Here is a 26,418-nt window from a genome sequence, read left to right on the forward strand (position 1 = left end):
CGAATTTGGGGAGAGGTGGATGAGCTCCCTCTATCATCTCCAGCTCCTCATGTGGGGACATGAGAGAAGCCTCCCACAAGGATGATAATACATCAAATCATCCGGGCATCCCCTGGGTAACGTCCTTGCAGACGGCCAATTCTCTCACAACAGAAGCTACGCTCCTGACACAACAACAACAACAACAAAAATCCCAATCCTTGCATATTTCCAATTTCCTATTCCTGGACTCCAGTTCCCAGCAATCTTTCAATCTTTCAGATAGATTAGATAGAGAAGGGTAGGGAGGTAGATAGATCGATCAGGAGAACTGCTGGGAGTTGCAGTCCAAGGATAGGTAGAGAAGGAAGAATGGGGAGAACGAGGAAGAGAAAGAAAAGGGGGAAGGGAAGAGGAAGAGAAGGAAGGAAAGAGATAAGGAAAGAACATAAAGGAAGGAAGGAAGGAAAGAAAGAAAGAAGAGAAAGAGGGAGGGAAGGTTGGCCACAGCAACGCGTGGTGGGTACAGCTAGTCCAATATAAAACGGAGACATGATGAAACACAACACAAATGTTGTGGTTTTCAGACCACTAGCTACAACAGGGCTGGCTTTGTGCAAGTTTCCATAATTTGTCCCTTATAGTAGATCAGTTCATCAATCCCTGGCCAGTCTTAGATTTGCAAAACCATTCTCCCACCTTTTCCCACTTGGAAGGGTTGAACAACCTGATTCTGGCATTCTTTCAGAAGCATAGCCTTCAAAAGAAGAAGAAAAGGAATTTACAAAATGTTTGAGCACCAAGAGAGGTTCTTGCTTTTCCTGGTCAGCCATCTCCATTATCTGCAGTCTTAACTCCTTGCACTTGTTACCAGTGGGCTCTGGCCTTTCTTAGGAATTGTGGCTTTTAACACTGAGTTGCTTCTTCATTTTTCAAGGCCCGATTTGGAACTTCAGTTTAAGTGCTACCACCACGAGGACCGGCAAATGAATACTAACTGGCCAGCCTCAGTCCAGGTCAGCGTGAATGCCACCCCTCTGACCATTGAGCGGGGAGACAACAAGACATCCCATAAACCCCTCTACCTGAAGCAAGTGTGCCAGCCTGGCAGGAACACCATCCAGATCACAGTCACTGCCTGCTGCTGTGTAAGTTCTCCACGTTTGGGCAAAGTTGTGACACTACTATGTGCCTCTGTTGTGTCTCAGAGAAAGTCCTCTGATGTTAGGCCACTACAGCCGACCCTGCATATTTGATGAGGGTACTGGACTTATGAAAGTAGAAAGCCACAAATAAAGAAATTACTGTTGTTGTTTTAAAAAATAAATAAAAATAAAATGAGATAACACTTCTCTAGGGATTTCTAGGTCATCCAGTGCAGAAACAGTGATCATAGAATTAAACAAATATTAAAACAGTATACTGTTTTAATATTTGTATATTTTAAATTGTATTGTAATGCTTTTAATGTTAGTTGCTTTGAGTCTCCTTATGGAGAGAAAAAGCGGAATATAAATAAACGTAGTAAAGGTAAAGGTTTCCCCTGACGTTAAGTCTAGTCCTGTCTGACTCTGGGGGATCGTGCTCATCTCCATTTCTAGGCCAAAGAGTCAGTGTTGTCCATAGACACCTCCAAAGTCATGTGGCCAGCATGACTGCGTGGAGTCCCGTTATCTTCCCGCAGAAGGGGTACCTGTTCATCTACTTATATTTGCATGTTTTTGAACGGCTAGGTTGGCAGAAGCTGGGGCTAACAGCGGGAACTCACCCCACTGCCCTGATTTGAACCACCAACCTTCCAGTCAGCAAGTTCAGCAGCTCAGCGGTTTAAGCTGATGCACCACTAGGGGGCCCTAAAAATAAACATCATAATAATAATAATAGTAATAATAATAATAATAATAATAATAATAATAGGATTGCTTTGAGGATCTGTATCCATGGACCTGTTTTCCCTGCTAGCTCAATAGACATCTTGAACAATGACCAAGCTTTGCTTGCAAAGAACCCTGCTGGTTCTGAAAAACTGATGCTTCTGTTTGATGTTTTGTTTTGCCTCTCATTTGATATAATAAGTTGCATTTCTTAATTAAATTTCGGTTGTTAAGTTACAATTCACTTATATATTTTGTCAACTTTTGTAATTTATGTGTTTATTGCTTGTTATGTTTAGGCACTGAATGCCTTTTATTATTAGAATCCTCCCTGAGTCATTTCGGGGAGATAGGACAGAACACAAATAATGTTTGTTCGTTTGTTTATTTATTATCAGAGATGACATTTCAATCAAACCCATGAATGATCAAATTCGCAAAAGTCAAACCAAAATTAGATTTATTGTCGAAGGCTTTCATGGCCGGAATCACTGTGTTAGTTGACAAAATATATAAGTGAATTTGTAACTTAACAACCGAAATTTAATTAAGAAATGCAACTTATTATATCAAATGAGAGGTTAGTTCCAACAGACCTAACTACCTCTGAGGATGCTTGCCATAGATGCAGGCGAAACGTCAGGAGAAAATGCCTCTAGAGCATGGCCATATAACCCGAAGAAACCTACAACAACCCTAATTAGATTGATTCCACTTGTGCTGGGGCATCAGCCCTCAGAAAAATACATCTTCATGTTTGAGACATCTCCCCCCCCCCCCCATTTTACTTCCTCGTGTGCTACACGCTAAAACCAAAATTAGATTTAAGTGACTTTTTTCCCCCCAGGTGTTTTGAATGTTGTTTTACCTACATGTTTGTAAAACACGAGAACTTGTAACAATACTTTCCCCATATAACTACACTTATCTGAGGCTTTGGGATAATTTTGAGGGGATTTCTCGATGGATTTCTCCTTCCTAAGCTGAAAATTACCAAGTAAATAATCAATTAATTCATCTTGTCTTATTTCTCTCTCTCTAGTCTCATCTCTTTGTCCTGCAGCTGGTTCACAGGCCCTCTGTGCGGTCCGTTTTGCAGGGTTTGATAAAAAAGCGTCTCTTACCTGCTGAGCACTGCATCACCAAAAGTGAGTATGGGCCCATTTGCATCCTGTCCTTGACTGTACATTAGAGCATTTTAGTAATGCCATTGAATAGCAGGCTATCCTATCTGTACTTTGTGGCCATTATGGTACAGTTAAGAACAACTAACAGCCAAATTATTACTCAGTTTTTAACTGTGCTGACTATGTCAGATGTTTTATTGCTGACCATACTTTTAAATGTACTTGTTTAGTGATTAGTTGTTCTATGTTTTTATTTTGATATTTAATTTCATTTGATTAGTGCAGTGCTGTTATTATTCTGTATTATGTTTATTGCTGTGATGTTTTGGTATATGCTGGGCATTGAATATTTGCCTTTGTATGTGTAAACTGCCCTGAATTCCCTGTAGAAGATAGGGCGGTCTAAAAAGAAAGATTATTGTTGTTGTTGTTGTTGTTGTTGTTAGAAACACAACAAGATGAGTCCACAGCAGACACTCTGCTGGCTGTTGCATTGGATCATATGTCGAACACTTCTCAAGTGTCTAGGACTGTGTGATGTATCGACAAATAATGTTGTTGTTGTTGCTGTTGTTGTTACTGTTTGAAACACAACAAGATGAGTCCAGAACAGACACTCTGCTGGCTGTTGCATTGTATCACGTCGGACACTTCCCAAGTGTCTAGGACTGTGTGATGTATCGACAAATAATGTTGTTGTTATCAGAAATAACATTTCAATCAAATCCATGAATGATCAAATCCGCAAAATTTGCATGCAGATCCCAGTAAGGTGGCCTTCTGCAGCTGGCAGATGGTAATTTTGTCAGCACCGATTGTGTTTAAGTGCAGGTCAAGGTCTTTAGGCACTGCACCCAGTGGGACCACCTTGACTGGCATTGTTGTTGTTCATTCGTTCAGTCGTCTCAGACTCTTCGTGACCTCATGGACCAGCCCACGCCAGAGCTCCCTGTCGGCCGTCACCACCCCCAGCTCCTCCAGGGTCAGTCCAGTCACTTCAAGGATGCCATCCATCCATCTTGCCCTTGGTTGGCCCCTCTTCCTTTTGCCTTCCACTTTCCCCAGCATAATTGTCTTCTCTAGGCTTTCCTGTCTCCTCATGATGTGGCCAAAGTACTTCAACTTTGTCTCTAGTATCCTTCCCTCCAGTGAGCAGCCGGGCTTTATTTCCTGGAGGATGGACTGGTTGGATCTTCTCGCAGTCCAAGGCACTCTCAGAACTTTCCTCCAACACCACAGCTCAAAAGCATCGATCTTCCTTCGCTCAGCCTTCCCTAAGGTCCAGCTCTCACATCCGTAGGTTACTACAGGGAATACCATGGCTTTGACTAGGCGGATCTTTGTTGCCAGTCTGATGTCTCTACTTTTTACTATTTTATCAAGACTGGACATTGCTCTCCTCCCAAGAAGCAAGCGTCTTCTGATTTCCTGGCCACAGTCTGCATCTGCAGTAATCTTTGCACTTAGAAATACAAACTCTGTCACGGCCTCCACATTTTCTCCCTTTATTTTCCAGTTGTCAATCATTCTTGTTGCCATAATCTTGGTTTTTTTGACGTTTAGCTGCAACCTGGCTTTTGTGCTTTCTTCTTTCACCTTGATTAGAAGGCTCCTCAGCTCCTCCTCGCTTTTGGCCATCAGAGTGGTGTCATCTGCATATCTGAGGTTGTTAATGTTTCTTCCAGCAATTTTTACCCCAGCTTTGCATTCATCAAGCCCCGCACATCGCATGATGTGTTCTGCATACAAGTTAAAAAGGTTGGGTGAGGGTATGCAGCCGTACGCCTTTCCCAATCTTGAACCAGTCTGTTGTTCCATGGTCAGTTCTTACTGTTGCTACTTGGTCCTTGTACAGATTCCTCAGGAGAGAGACAAGGTGGCTTGGTATGCCCATCCCACCAAGAACTTGCCACCATTTATTATGATCCACACAGTCAAAGGCTTTAGAATAGTCAATGAAGCAGATTAGAAAATAATAGATGTCACAGCATCCATGAGAACAGCAACAATGGCCACCAATCCACTATTGGCTGGTTGCATGGGTTGCCAGGGGAGAGGCTGATCCAAGCTGTACCAATGAGAAAGGTATCACCATAGATTGAAGCAGTGTAGAATACATCATGCCCCCCACCCCATGGTGCAGCAGGTTAAACCACTGAGCTGCTGAATTTGCTGACCAAAAGATCAGCAATTCGAATCCAGGGATTGGGGTGAGCTCCTGCTGTTAACACCAGCTTCTGCCAACTTAGCAGTTCAAAAACATACAAATGTGAGTAGATCGATAGGTACTTCTTCAATGGGAAAGTAAAGCACTCCATGCAGTCATGCCGGCCACATGACCTTGGAGGTGTCTATGGACAATGCCAGCTCTTCGGTTTAAAAATGGAGATGAGCACCACCCCCCAGAGTCAGACACAACTATACTTAATGTCACGGGAAACTTTCACCTATTACTAGAATATAGCATACGTGTTGTATTCACATGCCTACAACTGGTGGCATCTGTTTCTGTGAAGTATTTTCAGAACTTGGGGCAAACCGACAGGGACTGTTAAGAACAGGACATGGTCCTCTGCCTGTGCACGTCCAGCAACATTTTTCCTTTCCTCTGTGGAAATCTCACTGCTCTTTAACAAGTTTCTCCTCTCAATTCTTAGTAAAACGGAACTTCAGCAGTGGCACAATTCCTGGAACTCCAGGTCCAAATGGTGAGGATGGGGTGGAGCAGACCGCCATCAAGGTGTCTCTGAAATGCCCCATCACTTTCCGGAGAATCCAGCTTCCTGCCAGAGGCCACGACTGCCGGCACATACAGGTGAGCCTCTGTCCCTGTCCCCACCAAGCCCTATGAAGTGTACTTTTGGGGAACTGCATCTGTTCCACTTGTATAGCTTGTTACCATGCCTTCAGACCATTTTCACAAATTCAAAATAAGAGAGCGAATGTCGTCACTTGTTTTTCCAGGAATAGATCACTGTAACGACAACCTCTGATCTGAGGAGGGAGGGGAGCCTTTTTCTATAGTGGGTAATGAAGTGCTGTCCCTCCTTCCATTTTACTGCAAAGCCACTCTCTCCAGAGCCACATTCTTTGAAGTAAATTACAACTTCAGATGCTGTGTCTCTCTGACCATCTTATGTTTTTCTGTCTAGTGCTTCGACTTGGAGTCCTACCTCCAGCTGAACTGTGAAAGGGGGACATGGCGATGTCCTGTTTGCAAGTAAGTATCAATGACTGGGGCCTGCAACAAAGTCATAATTTGTTTTTACATATTGGGTTGTCAATTTTCGTTACTATGAGTGTATTGTTTTATGTTCCAGTATTGAATGTCTGTCTTTTATGTTTGGAATCTGCCCTGAGTCCCTCCGGGGAGATAGGGCGGAATATAAATAAATATTATTATTATTATTATTATTATTATTATTATTATTATTCTGACACAAAAACACAGTATTCACAACAAATGAGATCTATATGCTGGATTTCGTATCACAAAATCACAAGTCGAACACTTCCCAAGCGTCTAGGACTGTGTGATGTATTGTTGTTATTATTCTTATTGCTAGCCATCCCGCCATGCATTGCTGTGGCCCAGTCTGTGTATATGTGCTTTGTGTGTGTGTATATGTATGTGTATATTTGTGTATATACGTGTGTTTGCATATATATGTGTGGTTTTGTGCATGCGTTGTAGTGTATTTTTTATTTTTTGCCTTTTGAAGTCTCTTCTGCTGTGTTTTTCAATGTTATGAGTGATGGTCACTTGTTGGTCTGATAGGTGTACTGTGTCCAAATTTGGTGTCAATTTGCCCAGTGGTTTTTGAGTTATGTTAATCCCACAAACTGTCATGAATGACTTTTCAATAAGTTTGAAGCATAGGTTCTTTTTATTGCAATTTCCAGTGTGAGAAGGTATATCAGATTACAGAAAACATTTAGACAAAGAATGACATTGGATATACAGATTCTATGCAACTACATTGGATTCACAATTACATTGGTTAACAAACAAACATAGGGGAATTACATTTTCACTCAGCATTCACACACATGTACATGCATTCATCCACGTGCATCCAAATATTACCATATCCTTTTCTCCCTCCTTGGAGAAGCACCTGTTAGGCCAGACCCTGCTTTCCTGCAGCCTGCCAACGCATAGTTCCATAACGTCAAAACTTCAAAACGCTGAGATGCCAAAACTTCTTTCCCTAAGAACAATGCCAAGGACCAGATCTCTGTTTTCCATACAACAGAACCTGACTCCCTGCACAAAATCCAAGACTCCAAAAGCGCACTTCTTACTCTTCCCTTGAGAAAGAAGACTCAAAGTGTCCAGAATCATGCTTTCCCATAGCATATCTGACACTTTCCGAATACACCACCTCTGTCCTTCCCATGGAGCAGAGCATAGCGGGTGGAACAGACTTCTCGGTCTTCCACACTTTGAGCATTATTAGCCTGAGTCTTTTATAGGAATATTCTGTTGATGTAGTCCCAAAGTTGTAAATTAATGATAGACGTCTTCCATCCTGCATCCATCTCCGTGTTGATCTTCTTGATTGGTGTTGATCTTATGTTGACTTCCTTCTTAACATAAGGAAGGTTGCAAACATTTCCTTTATCACTGTCCCAGTTCTTATCACACTTTACTTTTCAGATCTCATTAGCAAGTTTTAATGACAAAGCAGCAAGCAGGTATAATATTAAGGCCTGCAATGACTATAGTCATTGCAGGCCTTAATATTATACTGGTGTTTCCAAAATTATTAGCTCCATCCATACATCCTTCCATTTATTCCCACACATCATTTTAAATTCACATTTATCAAATTTGCACATTGAATTTCTTATTACAAATTAACATTACATTTTTATGTATATATAGAGAAAGAGAGTTACTTAGAAAGTTAGTTACTTAGAGAATTATAGTAATATTTATAGTAATACATAGATATAGTGTTGACAGTATGCATATATAAACAGAGAAATAGATTGTGTATGTATGTGTCGACTAGTTGTCCCCTGTCATGCGTTGCTGTGGCTCAATCTGTGTATATATTATGTTTGCGTGTTTGTGTATGCGCAAAACCACATATGTGTGGTTTTGCGCATGCAAATATCCATATCTATCTATATCTATCTGTCTATCTATCCATCTATAGTTTTTTGGCTTTTTAAGTCCCTTCTGCTGTGTTTTCCAGTGTTTTTTATGAGTGATGGTCACTCATTGGCCTGATAGGTGTATTGTGTCCAAATTTGGTGTCAATTCACCCAGTGGTTTTTGAGTTATGCTAATCCCACAAATTAACATTACATTTCTATTTATATAGATGATGATGATGATGATGATGATTATTCTATAACTCTCACAGAATTGGGTAGTCTCTTAAGTGCTGAACTAAAGTGTGTCTCCAGGAGAGCGGCAGAGCAACTTGGGAAGGATCCTGTTGGATCAAGCTCAGAGTTTGCCAGACGTGGTCACCTCTTTCCCTATTGTGACCAGTAGAATACTGCTGGAAAGGCTGCGAGCATGGCATAGAGGTCTCATTACTTCAAAAGCAATCAAATCTGGCTGTCAAACAGAAATTTAAGCAGGGCTAAGCATCTGCTATATAACTCTTAACAGGCTGGCAGAATCCTCACCCTGCCTTGCATAGTTGATTATGTTAATGTCTGCAGAAATCAGGCATTGGAGCCTTATATGGTGCCCAGGGAAGACAAAAGTAGGTGCAGAAAATCAATGTCAATTCCTTTTCCTCTTCCTTTTCTTTCAGTAAAACAGCCTTGCTGGAGGGACTTGAAGTGGATCAATACATGCTGGGGATTCTAATCTATATTCAGAAGTAAGTTTTATGACTCATCTCTCCCTTCATTCTTCTCGGAAACATGGCTGCAGCTTGATTGAGCTGATGCTCACTTAATTACTGTTAAGGTTGGAATACTATCTGCATAGAAACTTTATAGAATCTGGAGTGGAGGTGGAGGGGGAAGGATCAGTCCTAGATAGACCCGATCATTTGCTGTTCATTGAAAATGTTAAACCTGAATATGAAGGAGTTGGATATTTATTTGTAAGAGAGTGAGGGATAAAGAACTAATGCCTTTCACTGTGGTAAGCTTCAGATCCCTCTCCAGAGGTAAAGGTAACCAGATTGCCACGAACCAGTTGCCTAGCTGTCTAATATTTTGATATTAAAGTAGGAACTGCAACACCCCCCCCCCCCATCCACCTCCAACCCTGTTGATTCCCTTTGGTATTTTGGAAGGAGGATGGGATAAATAATATGATGATAAGCAGATATCTATACACATAATAAAAATGAAAATATGTATGTGTGTATGTGGCTGAGGTGTCCACTTACACATACAGGTTCTCACTTCCACAAATACACTACTCAGGAGACACCAATGACCCTCCCTCCAATGACATTACAGGTTATAGAGAGCACCGTGAACATGTCCAAGAATCCTGCCAGTGTCCTCCACAAACACCATACTGCCCACCATCCAAGTGCAAGCTTTCATATGGGGACGATTTCATCCTAGAGTTTCTGCTTTTCCTCCACCACAGACATCTCAGTGTTTCTTACTCTCTCCATCAGTGTGGAATTTGCATGACCCCACCCACTGCCTCTCCCTTAACCCTTTTCTATTATTTTCTGTGGCACACAGAAAACAGGAATTTATCAGCAACTAAACATACTAGAGAGATTTGGGGAGAATTCACCATGATTTATAGGAGTTGTGGGTACTGGGATGTATAGCACTCTGAACTCCACCAACAATAGACCTAGAACTAACTTGGCACACAAAACTCCCATGACCACCAAAAAATACTGGAGGTCTTTGGGGAAAATTGACTTGGGGGATTTGTAGTTCACCTACGTCCGGAGAGTACTGTGAACTAAAACACCAAATTTGGCACACATACCTGATGTGCCCAAATTTGATTACAAGAGGGGTTTGGGGGGAACTGACCTTCCTTTCTGGGAGTTGTAGTTCACCCCAACCAGGGAAACTGTGCACTCCACCAATGATGGATCTGGTCCATACTTGGCGCACAGGATTAACTCAACCTATTGGAGGGGTTTGAGGGGACTGACTCACCATAGTGGGAGTTGTAGAGTACCCTACAGCCAGAGAGCACACTGAACCCCACCAATGATGCATCTAGAGCAAACATGCCTAATATTACAAACTTCAACCACTGATGGAGTTTCAGGGGGTTAACCAGGCATGATGTGAGTTGTAGTTCACCTGCAACCTTATGCATTTTGTACACTTAAAAATTGACTTTTTCAAATAGCCCAGGTAATGCTGGGTACCCAAGCTAGTAGGTCAATAAATGTTAGGAGAAGGAGAATAAATAAAAAGAGCCATTAACGACTTACAAGCAGATGCCTTTAGATTATATTGAAGATGAATTCCATGTGAAAAGATAGGTTGATCGATGATGCTAATAACTACCAGCACACCCTCCCTTCGGAGCCCCCGGTGGCGCAGTGGGTTAAAGCACTGTGCCGGCAGGACTGAAGACCGACAGGTCGCAGGTTTGAATCCGGGGAGAGGTGGATGAGCTCCCTCTATTAGCTCTAGCTCCTCATGCGGGGACATGAGAGAAGCCTCCCACAAGGATGATAAAACATCAAAAATCATCCAGGCGTCCCCTGGGCAATGTCCTTGCAGACGGCCAATTCTCTCACAACAGGAGCGGTTGCTCCTGACACGACAAAAAAAAAAAAAAACCCTCCCTTCCCCATTCTACCATATGAAGGATGGTTAATGAAAGTAATATGGGGCTTGGCTATCCAGAATCTTTGCAAATCTCAGCTACAAAATTTATGGCACTGCCATCATTTTCTTTCCTTCTTTCCCATGCCCTGTATGAGTTCTCCATGCTAAGTGTGATTACATTCATCTGAGACACCTACACATTCTTTAAAATGCCTAAAATAAAATACAATATGTGTTATATTAACATGAACACAGAACTAAGGAGAGAATTTAGAATTTTGTAATAACCAAGCACAGGGTCATAAAAAAAACCTAAGAATAGATCTGCATTATGCTGATGAAAAGAAACTGCGCAAGAAGACCCGACCAGATGCTGGCTCTACATCTCATACCAAGGATTTCCACAGGGATCCCTGGGCTCTCCTGTGAGTGCAAGCATTGGAGAGTTGGTTGATGAGAAACAAAATTAAAGTTAGAGCTTTGAGAAGTTTATTTATTATTTATTTATTTACTATATTTATATACCTCCCTTCTCAGCCCCCAGGCAACTCAGGGTGGTTTACAGAGGCAACGATTTGATGCCCAAGAACATAATAAAACATTTAAAAAATTAATATATAGTATAAAACCAAACAAAAGTAATAAAAACATAAGCCATTTGCATCTCCTAATTAAAAATATTATCCATCTCGTCATCCAGTCATTCCAAGTTCCTATGTCTTTTGCATTGCATTTTCAAACGCTTGCTCAAACAGCCAGGTCTTGACTGTTTTCTGGAATGTTAAGAGGGAGGGGGCCAATCTAATGTCCCTAGGAAAGGCGTTTCATAGCCGAGGGGCCACCATTGAGAAGGCCCTGTCTCTCGTCCCCGCCAAATGTATTTGTGATGCAGGCAGGATCGAGAGCAGGTCCTCCCCGGATGATCTTAAAGTCTAGCAGGTTCATAAGGGGAGATGCGTTTGGACAGGTAAGTTGGGCCAGAACCGTTTAGGGCAGGGGTCCTCAAACTAAGGCCCGGGGGCCGGATACAACCCTCCAAGGTCATTTACCCGGCCCTCGCTCAAGGTGAAACGACTTGAAAGCATACAACAACGAGAATCCCTTTTCATCAGCCAAAAGCAGGCCCACACTGCTCATTGAAATACTAACAAGATTATCAATCAATCAGTGATTTATTACGGTCTGTGGCCAGCACAATATAGAATGGGGCGCAGGTGCCCAAGGAAGGGAATTGTAGTTTCCAAGTAGGTCAGAAAAAAAGCAGATTAAAAACATGTTATAGAAGAGACAGATTAAAAAACAAACAAACAATAAGATTATATTTGTTTACATTGGTCTTCATTTTAATTATTGTATTGTATTGTTTTTAAGTGTTTTTTGCACTGCAAATAAGATGTGTGCACTGTGCATAGGAATTCGTGTTTTTTCAAATTATAATCCAGCCCTCCAACAGTTTGAGGGACTGTGACCTGGCCCTCTTTAAAAAGTTTGATGACCCCTAGTTTAGGGCTTTATAGGCTAAAGCCAGCACTTTGAATTGTGCCCAGTTGCAGACTGGCAGCCAGTGCAGCTGACACAGCAGAGGAGTTGTATGCTCTCTGAGCGCCGCTCCTGTTAGCAATCTGGCTGCCATCCGTTGGACCATTTGAAGCTTCCGGACAGTCTTCAAAGGCAACCCCACGTAGAGCACATTGCAGTAGTCTATACGGGATGTTACTAGAGTGTGGACTACAATGGGCAAGTTAGACTTCCCAAGGTATGGGCACAGCTGGCGCACAAGTTTTAACTGTGCAAATGCTCCCCTGGTCACAAAAAAAGTTCCTTTTTTGGACTGTATCTCTCTGATCTAGGAACTGTAAGAGTCCAAAAAGTAATGTTCCAGAAAGGCTTGGAAAACGGTTGTGTGCTGGAACATGCATTCGATAGAATTACCTGACTTTCCTTGGTTCGTTCCTCTCATGCATGGTAGAAAAATGTGCCAAGAGCAGCATTGTTTCTTTGCCACATAGTGATTTGTGACCAGAGTAGTTTTGCTCCTTTATTTGTTTAAGAGTTGAAATCTTTGCTCTTTAACATGTTCAGTAGAGCTTCATTCCCTTTCCCTGACTCCAACGCCACCCTTCTGTCTGAGGGGGTAGGATTTTATCCCAGCCCCCCAAATCCAGTGCTGTTATGAATGTGTGACAGGCCTCCCTTAACCTAGAATTCAGAGCAAATCCAGACAACATGCAGAACTTTCTTTCCACCATATGAGGGCCTCATGTTCTCAGTTTTTCACTGCCAGAAAAAAAAGACAGCATTGCTTTACATAAACAAGAAGGAACCAGATCAAACCTGCTGGGCATTGAGGCACTGATACCCTGGCCTTGCTGTATACATTCACTGTGTTATCCCCAGTAGCCCTTTAACATTGCCAAGGACAAACCTTTCTGCAAAAGAATAACAACAGCCACAAGCAAGTAGAGAAACGCTAAAAAAGAAGCATATGAGGTTCATGTGAGGTCTCTGCTCGTTATGGCAATCTCAGGCCTTCCTTCATCTTCAGGTTGGATATGATCTGGGAACCTACTCAAGGCCAAAACAATCTAAACCAACCTTCCTAATGTCGCAATCCCTTAATACAGTTTCTCATGTATCAGGAACGAACCAAACAGTTGTACTGCATTAAAAATAAGCAAACAAACAAAACACAAAGTAGGATTGGGGAGAAGATGATTTGTCATTTGGGAGTTGTAGTTGCTGGGATTTATAATTAACCTACAATCAAAGAGCATTTTGAACCCCACTAATGATGGAATTGGGCCAAACTTCCCACACAGAACCCCCATGACCAACAGAAAATTCTGTTTTCTGATGGTCTTTGGCAGTCCCTCTGACACCCCCCCTTACGATCCCCCCAGGAGTCCTGATCCGCAGATTGAGAAACGCTGATCTAAAGGAATCAAAATCATCTCCCCTTAAAAGACTGATAAGTGAAACCCCTTATTCTGTAAAGTGTTACTTCCAAGCAGAGTTTCTCTTTGACTGCACTGCAGTTGCCATTGGGTTGCCTGGGGATAAATAAGGTAGAAGATACCCACTCTGGGGGATGTAATTTAGGGAAAAAAGATTGAGTTACATTTGGCTCTCTAGATATCACTGGTTTTCACCTTCCCCAGGTAGCATGGCCAATGCTCAGTAATGGTAGCAACTGTATTCCAGCAACATCTCGAGGGTTGTAGGTTTCCCCTGTCTTGACTTATCATTTCCAATTTGAGGGAGGTCTTCTGAATTACAATTAAGGAATTAAGAAGTCTCCCTTTCTCTGTTTTCAGAGTAAATATAAATTCATGCAAGTCCTGTTCCTGGCTCATATTCATTTGGGAAGGATGCTTTAATCAGGGTCTGAAGTTTCCTATTTGGATTAGGAAAATTAAAAGACGTATTATTATAACAGAGTATGTCATTTTAAGGGGCCCCCTGATGGTGCAGTAGGTTAAACAGCTGAGCTGCTGAGCTTGCTGACCAAAAGGTTGGCGGTTTGAATCCAGAGAGCGGAGTGAGCTCCCACTGTTAGACCCAGCTTCTGCCAACCTAGCAGCTTGAAAACATGCAAATGTGAGTAGATCAATAGGTACCTTCTGCGGGAAGGAAACGATGCTCCATGCAGTCATGCTGACCTTGGAGGTGTCTATGGACAACGCAAACTCTTCAGCTTAGAAATTGAGATGAGCACCACTCCCCTAGAGTTGGACACGGCTAGACTTAATGTCAGGTAAAACAGTTACTTTTACCTTTATGTCATTCTAATGGTCTGTCTAACTCTAGAGTAATAGCTTGAGTTTTTTAGTTTGACACCTGTGATCTGTGTTGATTAACAGTGGTTCTCCAGGTAGGGCTCCATGCTAGGGACTGGAATTGGGAACATCTGCTTTTAAAGCATATGCCTGATGATGAGCCGAGTCTTGAGTCCCTCCTCTGAACTTTTTTTCCTTTTTGTTCCCATCTAGTTCTGAATATGAGGAGATCACCATTGATCCAACATGCAGCTGGAAGCCTGTGCCCATCAAGCCCGATATCCATATCAAAGAAGAGCAGGATGGGCCAGTGCTGAAGCGCTGTCGCACCATGAGCCCCACCCACATGGTGATGCCCAACGTCATGGAGATGATTGCTGCCCTGGGGCCTGGCCCATCTCCCTTTGGGCCCCTGCAGCCTCCATCTGCCAACAGTGGCAATAATGACTATACTGGCCAAAGTGAGTTGACATCTCGGACTTGAGAACTAGGGTGAGGGCTTGAGTCCCTGAGAAAGAATATTCTCCTCTCAAGGAGTAAATACTGCCTTTTGGGAACCATTGAGGACTCTGCATCCCAAGCTTGGGAAAGCTCAACAGATGTGTTGTGCTATAAGCCTTCATGATCTCCATGCCAGGTGGGGATAATGGGTTTGTATGCCAGCTTATCTGGAGGGCACCAAGGGAGGAGGTTGGTCTAGTTCAGCAGTTCTCAGGTGAATTTTTTTTCTGCACCATGACGTTCTATTGTTACTGCTGATCAATACTAATGTCACCTCTTCATCACAAGAAAACCATGTTTGTCCATGCCATAAATTGTTATTGGATCTTTCCATCCTTCTAAGGCAGAATATTGTTCTATTTATATGAGTTATGCTTATAGCATCCCTGGCAACTCACAGAGTAGAAGATGAGAGTCTTCTGCCCCATGTAACTCACAGTCTAAACCAGGCATGGGCAAACTTTCTAACTTGCGGGCTGCATGCTAGCACTCCTTGCTAAGAGGACTGGCTGTCTGGTGGTGGAAGGAAGGAAAGAAGGACAAAAGGGAGGAAGGGAAAGATGGAAGGAGAAAGAGGGTGAGAGGGAAGGAAGGAGGAAAGGAAGGAAGGAAGGAAGGATGAAAGGGTAGAAGGAAGGGAAGGAGAAAGAGGGGGGAAGGGAGGGAGGGAGGGAAGGAGGAAGAAAGGACAGACGAAAAGGTGGAAGGAAGGGTGGGAGGTAAGGAGGAAGGAATGAAGGATGCAGTGGTGGAAGGGAATGGAAGGAGGGAGAAAGAGGGAAGGGAGGGAGAAAAGAGAAGGGAAGGGAAGGGAGGGAGGAAGGGGGGAAAAAGAGGGAAGGAGAGAGTAAAGAGGGAAGCAGGTGGAAAGGGGGGAAGGAGGAAGGGAGAAAAGGGGAGGGAAGGAAGGTAGGGAGGAAGGGAAGGAGTGAAGGATGGAAGGAGATAGGGCCTTCTCGGTGGTGGCTCCTCGGCTGTGGAACGCCCTTCCTACGGACATTAGACTAGCACCATCTCTAATGGTATTCCGCAGAAAAGTGAAGACCTGGCTGTTTGTGCAGGCATTCGAATAATTAGTGCAATGACTGGTAATGAACACAGGAATAGAACAATGGATGACGAATCTGGATTATGGTTTTGATGATGAGACGATAGTGATTGGTTACTGTAGTAATTGTCTAATTTATGTAATGTGTTGTTAAATGTTTTTATACTGTTGCATTGAATTTTTGCTGCTTTGTTGGTTGTGAACCGCTGTGAGTCGCCTTCGGGCTGAGAACAGCGGTATATAAGTAAAATAAATAAATAAATAAATAAATAAATAAGGACAGGATGGTTAGAGAGAGGAGGGCCTGAGAAAAGAGCCCAAGGGGTCGCATCCAGCCCCTGGGCCTGAGTCTGCCCATACCTGGTCTAAACTCTGTCCCAAGAGAAACAACAGAGGGAAGAGGAAAACAGAGGTAGTGGTGAACAGAAGATGAATTATGTGATCGTTTCAGGTATAGATACTCAGTGCCAGAGTTCATAAAAATCTAGAATTGATCTTTTTGGGAACAAAGCTTCAAGAGCTGAGCCTACCACCTTTAGGAAAAGTAATATATTATTTTTAAATGCAGAGTGGGAAGGAGAACACAATTAATAGGCCACCACAGAATGGCTGCTATTTTGTGATCTATTCTGGTGGCAACTCCACCCCCAATTAATCAATCTATAATTGTCAGTTTCTACATAACCCAAAGGAGTAACAAATGAGACACCATTCTCACCAATGTTTGTTTCTTGCTAATGTTCGTCACTCGCTGCCATTTCCAAAGTGTAGCTGCATGAATTGGCTGCAGCCAAAACAACAAAGGCTCTTGTGGTAGGTTTCAGGTGAACAGATGGATCATAACGCAAACTTTCACCAGACTGTAAACCTGTTGCTAAAATGCATGGAGTAGAATCTAGAGATACAAGTCTGGGTACAAAAGAAAAGAGGTAAAGCATAGGTAATATTCCCCAACACACATATGCTGTGTGATAAGCAAAAGCCAGTCATACCATAAACTGTTTTGTAAATGCCAGTGTTGATAATCTAACTGCTTTTGTCACTATTTTCTACATATAAATTCTCTCTGACCTCACCATCAACAACATCTAGTGTAGATAAACCGTATATACACAAGTATAAGTTGAGTTTTTCAGCCCTTTTTTAAGGCTGAAAAAGCCCCCCTCGGCTTACACTCAAGTTAGTTATTTATTATTTTACTCTGTTGTTATTATAACATTTATTATTTTTCTCTATTATTGTTACTATTACATTTATTATTTTACTTCATTTGTTATTATTACATTTATTATTTTACTCTATTATTTTTATTATATTTACTATTTTACTCTATTACTGTTATTATTACATTTCCATTATTTTACTCTATTATTATTTTTATTACTTTTTTACTCTATTATTATTGGAAGGATACATAAGCACATTTACATGGAAAGTTAGAATAATGGTTTAATCAGAGTTGGACAGTCTTATCCTAAATTACAGTTTTATGTAAATATTCAAAAACATTTAACCTCCTGATGCCTCAATCAATGTAAAATTGGGTACCTCGGCTTATATTTAGGTCGGCTTATACTCAAGTTTATACAGTACATGAACTCCGTGATCATGTTCCATGCCTCTGAGGAAGGGGGCATAACCCACAGAAGTTTGTATTGTAATAAAGCTGTTAGCCTTTAAAACTCTGCAGGACTCTTAGTTGTTTCCTTCTACTGGAATCCAAAGTATCTGTGCCACCTTTGTTTTTTGCAGTCTTGTATGGCGGGACTGGGGTGTCATCCCCATATTAACAAATATTGTGAAAGCTTGTGTCAATGTTCCTAAAATATTTTCATTTCTTTCTGCAGGTTCAAATTTTTCAGGCCCCGGAACTTTCCCAGATTCGTTCCCTACTGTGAATCCTGGCACCCCAACATTAAGTGAATTCAACCAGGGACCTCCCCCAATCTCATACCAGTCCGACATTCCCAGCACCATGCTGACTCCTGAAAAGCCACCTGCTCCCTCCATCACTGGACAGGTCAGGAAGAATCTCTGCTTGGTGCGGGATAGGAAAGGGAGGGGGGAAGAAGAGAAGAACAGCTGCCAAATTTCCTCCAGATCTCTACCATACGGCTTTCCAGCCCTTTTGATCTTCATAAATGTACATGAATCTGCTTACAAGATTTCCCCCCATAAAGGAAGAAGCAGCCTTAGAAGATATTTACTTTTGAAGGTTCCAAATGTAAAGCCACCAGTTTCAAGCATCTCATACAATATTTGGCCCATGTTTGTTAATAACAGGTTGAAGGATGCCGTGTGTGATTACCTGTGTTAGCCACTATGGGGCACTGAAGAGCTGTCCATGAGCCTATGGCTGCATTCTCATTCTCTATTTCCCATGGTTTTCAATAAGGGAAGCCATGGGGTTCCTCAAGCCTATTGCAGGGAGCCTCCTAAGCATATTAATAATAGAAAATGCTTTCCTGTTTCTACTGCTTAATTATTCCTCTCCTGCTATTCCTGTCCCCTAAGCTGAGAAGCTTCAGAGAAGTGTTGGATGCACGGTGTCCTTAATTCACAGCAACATTTGAGATTGAAACACGCTTTCTCAATTTCCCTGCTTTGTGCTAAGGCACTGCAACAGAATGTGGGTTCTGCAAAACTAGGTGTTTGGGAAAGCAAGGCCTCTGCTTCTTGCATTTGTGAATAGCTCTGAGCTTTCCAGCCGTAAGCAGCTTCTTCCTCTCTCTCTCCCTCTCTCTCCCTGCAGAAGGTCTTAAGTGGCTCCTTCCCCTCTGATGCCCTCATCCTATTCCTCTTAGCCCAGAGAAAGCATATTCAGTCTTCACATGAGCGCATCAAGGCTAAGCTCACAACACTCTGTGCTGCCCAGAAGGGGAGGGAATGTCCTGCATATAAGACATTGATAGAAGAGATTCTCCCAATCTGTAATCAGTATGGAAGGAGTTGAAATAACTGATGCACTGACATCTCTAGCAGCCATTAAATGCTGGATTTTCTTCTTTCTTTTACATTGCATGCTTGGGAGCCCCCGGTGGCACAGTGGGTTAAACCCCTGTGCCGGCAGGGCTGAAGACCAATAGGTCAGAGGTTCGAATCCAAGGAGAGTGTGGATGAGCTCCCTCTGTCAGCTCCAGCTCCCCATGCGGGGACGAGAGAAAACTCCCACAAGGCGTCCGGGCATTCCCTGGGCAACATCCTTGCAGACAGCCAATTCTCTCACACCAGAAGCAACTTGCAATTTCTCGAAGTTGCTCCTGACACGACAAAAAGAATATGTCATTCTAAAGCGCCCCCTGATTGCACAGTGGGTTAAATAGCTGAGCTGCTGAACTTACTGACCAAAAGGTTGGCATTTCGAATTCGGGGAGAGGGGTGAGCTCCCACTGTTAGATCCAGCTTCTGCCAACCTAGCAGCTTGGAATCATCGTCATCATTTAATTACTTATTAATCGCCCTCCATCCAAGATGCTCTAGGCGATTTACAAGCTAAAATTGTAAAGGATAAAAATACATACATACAGATATTGATAAAATTAACAAAGATCAAAAGCTCTAGTAAAAAGCCAGGTCTTAAGTGCTAGGGTAAAAGGCCCTAACTCACGAATGGCTCTCATATAGGTATTGGAATGATAGGTATTGGAGTCAATTTTTTCTGTACCATTTTTAATCTGTACTATTATGGGTAAAATAGAAGCCTGTTAGATACGTAAATGCTAAATGTGTAGTTTAGCCTTCCTTTTCGCACATTAGCAGAGCAAAAAACACAATGGAATGAGCAGAGGCATATAAGAGAATTGTAGGACAACTTGCTTTGTAAAATAAGAAACAGTAAGAGTCAAAAAAACATACTTTACTATTGATCACAGCACCTCCTTAGCATGCAAAGGAATATATACTCAGTATGCCAGAAAACAAAAGAGTCCACATCAACTGGTTGATGTAATGAAAACATTTATTCACGAAAAAATTGTGTAAAAAGGATCACACAGGTACAGCTTAACTTTGTTGCAGTATTTCAAAGGTAAAATCCAAAGATAGATAGAAAAGGTAGATTTAGCTTGAGTGTAGGCCTAAGGAAAATCAGACCACATGGTCATGCAAGCTACAATGCTGGAATGGTGACGGCTACTCTCCTAAGGAACTTGTTCCGAGATGACTACCAAACAGAGCATCTCTCTTTTATAACCTTTGACAACAAAAGGTTTGCGTACGTGACTTCTAGCGCGACCACATTCTAGAAGATCCCTGAAGGCCCATGCAAATGTTAATTGAGGGTACATAAAATGAACAGGAAGGAAGTGAGGTAAAGACAGAAAATATGGAGAGACAGGGGAACCATTTCAGATTGTTAGTTTCCCAACAAAGACTCCCATCTGTGTGGACTACTGGCTGCTTAAGCCTGACACCAGGTTTAAAAATCGGGTAACTTTTTTTAGGACACGAAGTTTCTTCTCAGATGTGACATTTCTTCCTGTGAATAGAATCCAGATACCTTACAGTGTTTTGAACAACCTTTACGTAGGTCTTTGACCAGCAGTGGGCTACCTCTTGCCTTCTGATGGATGCAATATTTCTTCTAGCTCATTGGGCACTGAGAGTGGCAGAGGGAAAATGTGTGCTCTCCCCTGAGGAAATGTGAGGTCCATAGGAATGTGACCTAGAACCCTGTGCATGCTGACTGCTCATGTTACTGGGCTGCAGCTTTTGCATTACACCGTGTATTTGCTACTTCTCTAAAGCCCAGTGAGTTCACACAAGAAAAAAAATGTACTACAGAGAGAGAAACTATTGATTGTTATGCGAGGGTGCAGAATTCTGCCTTTCTTGCTTCTCTGTTTCATATGAAGTAGTCGCGCCATATTCCCCCAGTGCAAAACTCAACACTTAGCTCCTTTGTTGATGCAGCAAGTGTGAAGGAAAAGAAATGAAGTCTAGAGCACATCTGCTATTATTGCAACGTGTAAAGCTGCCTGCAGTGCTGGTGTGTGATGTTTATTTTGAGAGCAGTGTATGGGATGAGGCAGTGGAACACCACGTGTGGAAAAAGGGTGCCAGACATGGGGGTTGCAAAGTGTAATACAACACATGTTATGTGTCTTTCCGATTATGGCCTGTACCAACCTAACATACCCAGGATGCAATGCTGTTTCTCAGTGCCTTTATGTTCTCGTTCTTTGTCACGCAGATGCCTCCGTCAAATAGGATGGAATCTTCTCCACACAATCCTGTGCAACAGGGGCTAAGCAACCTCAACCTTGGCAGTCAACAAGGGCAGCAACAACAGCAGCAGCTCCACCATCGGAACCAACCCCCTCCCCAGTCACGGCAGCCTATGGGACAGTCAGGCCCAGCAGGTCAGGCGCACGGAAGCCAGGACCTTGCCTTCAACCCGAGTGCTGGGATGGGAGTGCCACCTGGGCCTGTGGAAGGTCCAGAGTCCTCCCTTGATGTGAGTAGTCACACTTTTAATCTCCTACCAGCATTCTCATTTCACTTACTCTGATGACTACAATTCCTTCTCACTAACAAAGGATGAGAAGCTTATTTATTTGGATTACAACTCCCAGATTCCTCTAAGCAGCATTATTATTATTTATTTATTTATTTATTTGTATCCCGCTACCATCTCCCCAAGGGACTCGGTGCGTCTTACATGAGGCCAAGCCCATAATACATCAATAAACAAAGCAATAACAAAACAATCAAAGCAATACAATTAATATAAGTCACATAAAATAAAGGACTTCTGGGAGCGGTAGTCCAGAAAATGGCAGCTCCCAGAATCTACAGGCTCTGTAAATCAGGTCTATGGTTTGCTGTACATTCCTTCCTCTTGACAGGCCATGTTGTGTGGCCGCAGGCAGCCCTTACTGGATCAGTCAATCAAAAAAACTCTTACATTCTAATTGAAGCCTTTAGAGCAGTGATGAGGAATGTGTGAGGCTCCAAATGTTATGGGACTGCAACTCCTATGAGCCATAACCAGTGGTGAGGGCTAATACGAACTTCACAATCAGCTGGAGGGCTGCACAGCCCAGCACCCTTGCTTTAGTATCCGAGTTACTCTCATCTTTTCTCTCACACAAACACATGGCAAAGCAAGAGTCCAAATAAGTTTAGATGGCATGAACACACTGCCTGAGATGCAGCCTCGCAGTTCATGAAAAGTGACTGTGTGGCTGTCTTGTTGTGCAAGTCTCGACAGTACCATGAAACACAGGGAATCTCTTGGCCCAGTCATGTTCCCATAGGTTTGCTATAACAATAAATTGGATTACAGACAAGCAATTAACACTGCATTGAGCTCACTGGAAGCAAGTTGGGTATCTGTTATTTCTGTTATATTTAATTGTCGTAATCCCATATTACCCTCTGTATAACTTAACTTTACTTATACTTGACTATGCAGTATAGAAGATACACATGCTAAAGAGCTACCTGTTGGGAGAGTGGGTTTAAGAAGACTCTCCTCATAAATGTACAGCAGAGTAACTTATTAGCAGCAGCATGACTCAGCACTAGTAGCCCAAAATGATAAAACAAAAACAGACCAATGCTATCTCTTCCTTAGGAGGCTTTTCTTTGTAGTAAAATCATTGCATTATTTACAAGCTTTCTCACACGAGGCTTCTCTCACAGAGATTTACCTCACACACCTCAGGACGACACAAGTTTTGGCCTACTCACTTTCCTTAGGACGACACTAGCTTTGGCCCACTGACTATCGGTCTTTGCCCTACTCACACTTTCAGTGCTTGACTTACATTTTATAATAAAAATACCCAGTTATTTTTTTATATTTCTGACATAACCCAATTCAGATTCTCAGATACTAAGTTCGCTTGCAGAGATCTAACCCCCTTGCAACATCCTGGCTATTGTCTCGGACCATCATAAATAGGCTTTGCCTGTATTCTTCCCCCATTCCAGTTAAAGAATGTATGGTTAATTCCATGGAAGACTTGAATGTTCTGTTATGGTGTGTTGCTCAATGTGTTAACTCTTATAAAACATTTTGTCTTTTGCCCTCAGCTTCTTCCCGAGTTGACAAACCCAGATGAGCTGCTGTCTTACCTAGGGCCCCCCGATCTCCCCAATAACAGCAACGATGACCTGCTTTCCTTGTTTGAGAACAACTGAAGCCACCCATTGCAGAACACAGTCACCAAGCTCTGCACACCACATGCTGTCAACAACATGTCACATTTACACACACACACAAACACATAATCCTACCATCTCCTAACATCCCAGGCACTCATCCAGAGACACCTTGCCTCATATAATGGCAATGTCCAATGAGTCCTGCCAGTGAGACAGAAGTGTCCAAAGGCAGCCCAAGGAACTTTGGCGGCCATGCCATCATCCCATTTTGACCCAAATGGCCTCTAGCCTACCGAAAGGCTCCCACGGACCCTACGGCCGTTGGCTTTCGCCGTCTTGGAAATTCCTTTCTATGCAGGAAAGAGAATGATGGTGCTGGAGAAGTGGTTGTGGGGAACATGATTCCTGAAGAATTAAATTTTTATCCAGTTGCTCAGACCATGCCACAGTGCTCTCTCAGCCATACAGCAGCTGTATTGTTTCTACTGATCCTGCCCCAAAGACATCCTGGAAACTCACAGACAGGAAAGGAAGACATGGAGCCAAATAGCTTCCAGAGATTTTAGTAAAATTAACGGCTCTCCCCCATGTCCTCCTGCACATTAGTCTGGATCTTCATATTGGAGTGAGCAGCAACACTCTGAACATGTCAAGCTACTGGATTAAAGTGGCTGCTCTTGTTTTGTTTTTTTGTTTATTTTTGTTCTGATGGTGTGTGTGTGCGTGTGTGTGTATGTATGTGTATACTCACACACACGCACACACACTGGTGTTTTTATAATCAGAAAGTTCCAAGTAAAGACAGAGGCTGACAGTATCAGAAAGAAATATATGGAGCTTGTTTGCTTTTGCATGTCACTTGGACCTGCAGGCTCATGTCTGTTCAAACACCTTGTTCCAGAGATGGACATTGCAACTACTCTTATCATTTGGTTTTTGGTGGGGTTTTTTTTTTTGTCTGATGGCTTCCAGTATCATGGATGTGCCAGAACAAACCCAAACCAGGATCAGAAAAACCTGTCCTTTCCAGGATCAAGAAGCCCTTCCTGCTCCAAAGGTTTCTTTCCTGTCAAAAGCCTTCACAAGAGATGACCTGGAAAACTCCCCCGTCTCCATTTCTGCCCCATGGATCTACAGCATCTCTGGCAAAAGAACACAGCTCCTTGGACACAACTTGACATACTGTCTCCACCAGTTGCTGGATCCGTCTACAAGCACAAAGTTGTAAATAATGTAGGAACACTAAAGAAAACATAAGTGAAGGTGGGGAGGAAAAGGAGGGGAAGAAAAATATAGCAAGCGCGTCACTCTGTTGTAGTCTCCAGGGCTTCAAATCCTTGGGACAAAAGTCCTCTGTATAAATGTGCATATGCTTCTTAGATTGTAATATAGACCATTCCATGTGGGGCTGTGAGTACCTTCCAGAGACCCGATGCATTTAGCCATAGCCAGGGACTGTCCCTTGCATTTTGACATTTGTGTGTCCCACCAAAGTAGGATCTGGATGCTGAGAATTAACGCATTTTAACCCTAGCCTGAGAAATTCAGTGCAACAAGTCAGTCCAAACCACTGTGTGTGTGTTGACCTGCCATTCCCTCCCAATCCCTCTCAGGAACCTACTTCAGTTGAGGTTAGGCTTGGGATGATAACAAAGAAATCCCAAAGTCTGTGAAGAATCAGACCCGCTGCTCATGGCCAGGTTTCCTGAGGCAGGGAGTCCCTGTGTCCAAGTGCTGACAGCTCTGTTGAGTTTTGTGTATCTTGTTTCATTATTATATTAAAGGATTCTTTTTGGTGGGCCTCACCAAATAGCTTGCATACTGTTGGTTTTGACGTGCTTGCAACATCAAAGACAAATGTGTGGAACAAGGAGGGGACACCACTTTTTTTTCCTTTCTTGCTTCAGGAGTGTGCCATTCAGTTCTGAAAGAACTTGCCATGTTGTAAACCCAAGGCCTAAATTCCTAAAACCAGTGGGGATCAGGAATGATTGGCAATGTTATTTTAATTAGGAAACGGCTCTGACCTTCTGCCCAATCTATCAATTGTCTGCTTCTCACAAAAAAGAGAAAGCTGGGAGCTCTAGAAGGGTGGAACTTTTGTGGAATTTCTTGTTCTAAAAATCCTAGAATCCCACAGCCTCAAATAACTATCATTGAACCTATTCCAAGCTTATGGTGGGTTAAGTTCCTTGTGATATCTAGGGAAAAGGAAGTCCTCAAGAAACGCTTCTCAAAACTGAAGCGTTTGCATAGACTTCTCCAATCATCTTGAGAAGAATCACCATTTGGTGCCAGGTGGCCTGATTTGTTTGCAGAACGTCCCAGGTTAACTTCCGTGTGTGTGTGCCTCCAGGTAAAAGAAAAAATAGCAAATGAGAAAAGCTAATTGGTTAATCAAGAAAAAACACAAAAGTAGCTGAATTTCAACATGCCTAAAAATGACTGCCATGAAGGAAATTGAGAGGAACTAAAAGATCAAAGGAATGTGGTATAGGAAGGATGAAGAATGAAAATCTGGTGAAGTCTCAAGCAGCAAGGGAAACCTGAAAGGCCACTGCACATGGGAACATTTGAGCACTATTACTCTTGCAGGGGTAGCAAGTGAACCAGAAAAATAGTGGGATGGGAGTTCCTCTCTGGTGAGACTTTGAAACTCAGTGGGGTATGTGTTTGCAGAAAAGATATAAGCTCCAAGAAGGCTTAGATTATGAAATCCCTAATGGCTATTTCCCCCAGTAAAGAGACAGGGAGAGAGGGAAGGGGGTTGGCCAGCACGATAAGCATATTGAGCACCCAGAAGCTGGAAATGTATCATTCTGAGAAAGGGTTCAGAGATCAAATATAGATATTTCCTGAAACATTACTGGACACTGAAAGGAAAATCATACAACTGGCCATCTAAAAAGTGTAAGTGTAATAAATGCCTACAGTGATAAGAGCTAAGAAGGTAATTTCCCCAACTGAATCAAAGCTGATTTCCAGCTTATTCATCAACAATGGCTGGGAAACATTATTATCAGCATTAAGTATACTTGCAGGTTCTGCAAACCACCTAACCACTTTAATGGCATTAGCAGTCCACTACTACTGTTTCCCCAGAGATGTTTACTCTTCACCATTTGCCTGCCTTCTTATTCAGCCATATGTGAGTGAAAGAGGTCATTTGAGAGCTCATTTCGCTGATGGCTCAGCTCATATCTCAATATTTCCTTAAGCAGATGTACCCAGTAGGAATTTCATCCCTATTACACAACCTAATGTAT

General features: G+C 42.5%; 1 protein-coding gene across 3 annotated transcripts in view; it reads left to right on the top strand.

The window, feature by feature from the left end:
* ZMIZ2 (zinc finger MIZ-type containing 2) overlaps nucleotides 1-24,971 on the top strand; it is a 126,567-nt gene extending 101,596 nt beyond the window's left edge. For all 3 annotated transcript variants that reach the window (XM_067470689.1, XM_067470688.1, XM_060786937.2), the window contains 9 exons: nucleotides 917-1,127; nucleotides 2,896-3,001; nucleotides 5,638-5,795; nucleotides 6,133-6,200; nucleotides 8,758-8,826; nucleotides 14,707-14,954; nucleotides 17,890-18,062; nucleotides 21,234-21,497; nucleotides 23,081-24,971. In XM_067470689.1, the coding sequence (XP_067326790.1) occupies nucleotides 917-1,127; nucleotides 2,896-3,001; nucleotides 5,638-5,795; nucleotides 6,133-6,200; nucleotides 8,758-8,826; nucleotides 14,707-14,954; nucleotides 17,890-18,062; nucleotides 21,234-21,497; nucleotides 23,081-23,188 (1,405 nt within the window). In that variant the 3' untranslated portion in view covers nucleotides 23,189-24,971. The remainder of the gene's footprint in view (nucleotides 1-916; nucleotides 1,128-2,895; nucleotides 3,002-5,637; nucleotides 5,796-6,132; nucleotides 6,201-8,757; nucleotides 8,827-14,706; nucleotides 14,955-17,889; nucleotides 18,063-21,233; nucleotides 21,498-23,080) is intronic.
* Nucleotides 24,972-26,418: the final 1,447 nt, after the last annotated feature.

The sequence above is a fragment of the Anolis sagrei genome, chromosome 7, assembly GCF_037176765.1.
Source record: "Anolis sagrei isolate rAnoSag1 chromosome 7, rAnoSag1.mat, whole genome shotgun sequence".
NCBI classification, from domain to species: Eukaryota; Metazoa; Chordata; class Lepidosauria; order Squamata; family Dactyloidae; genus Anolis; species Anolis sagrei.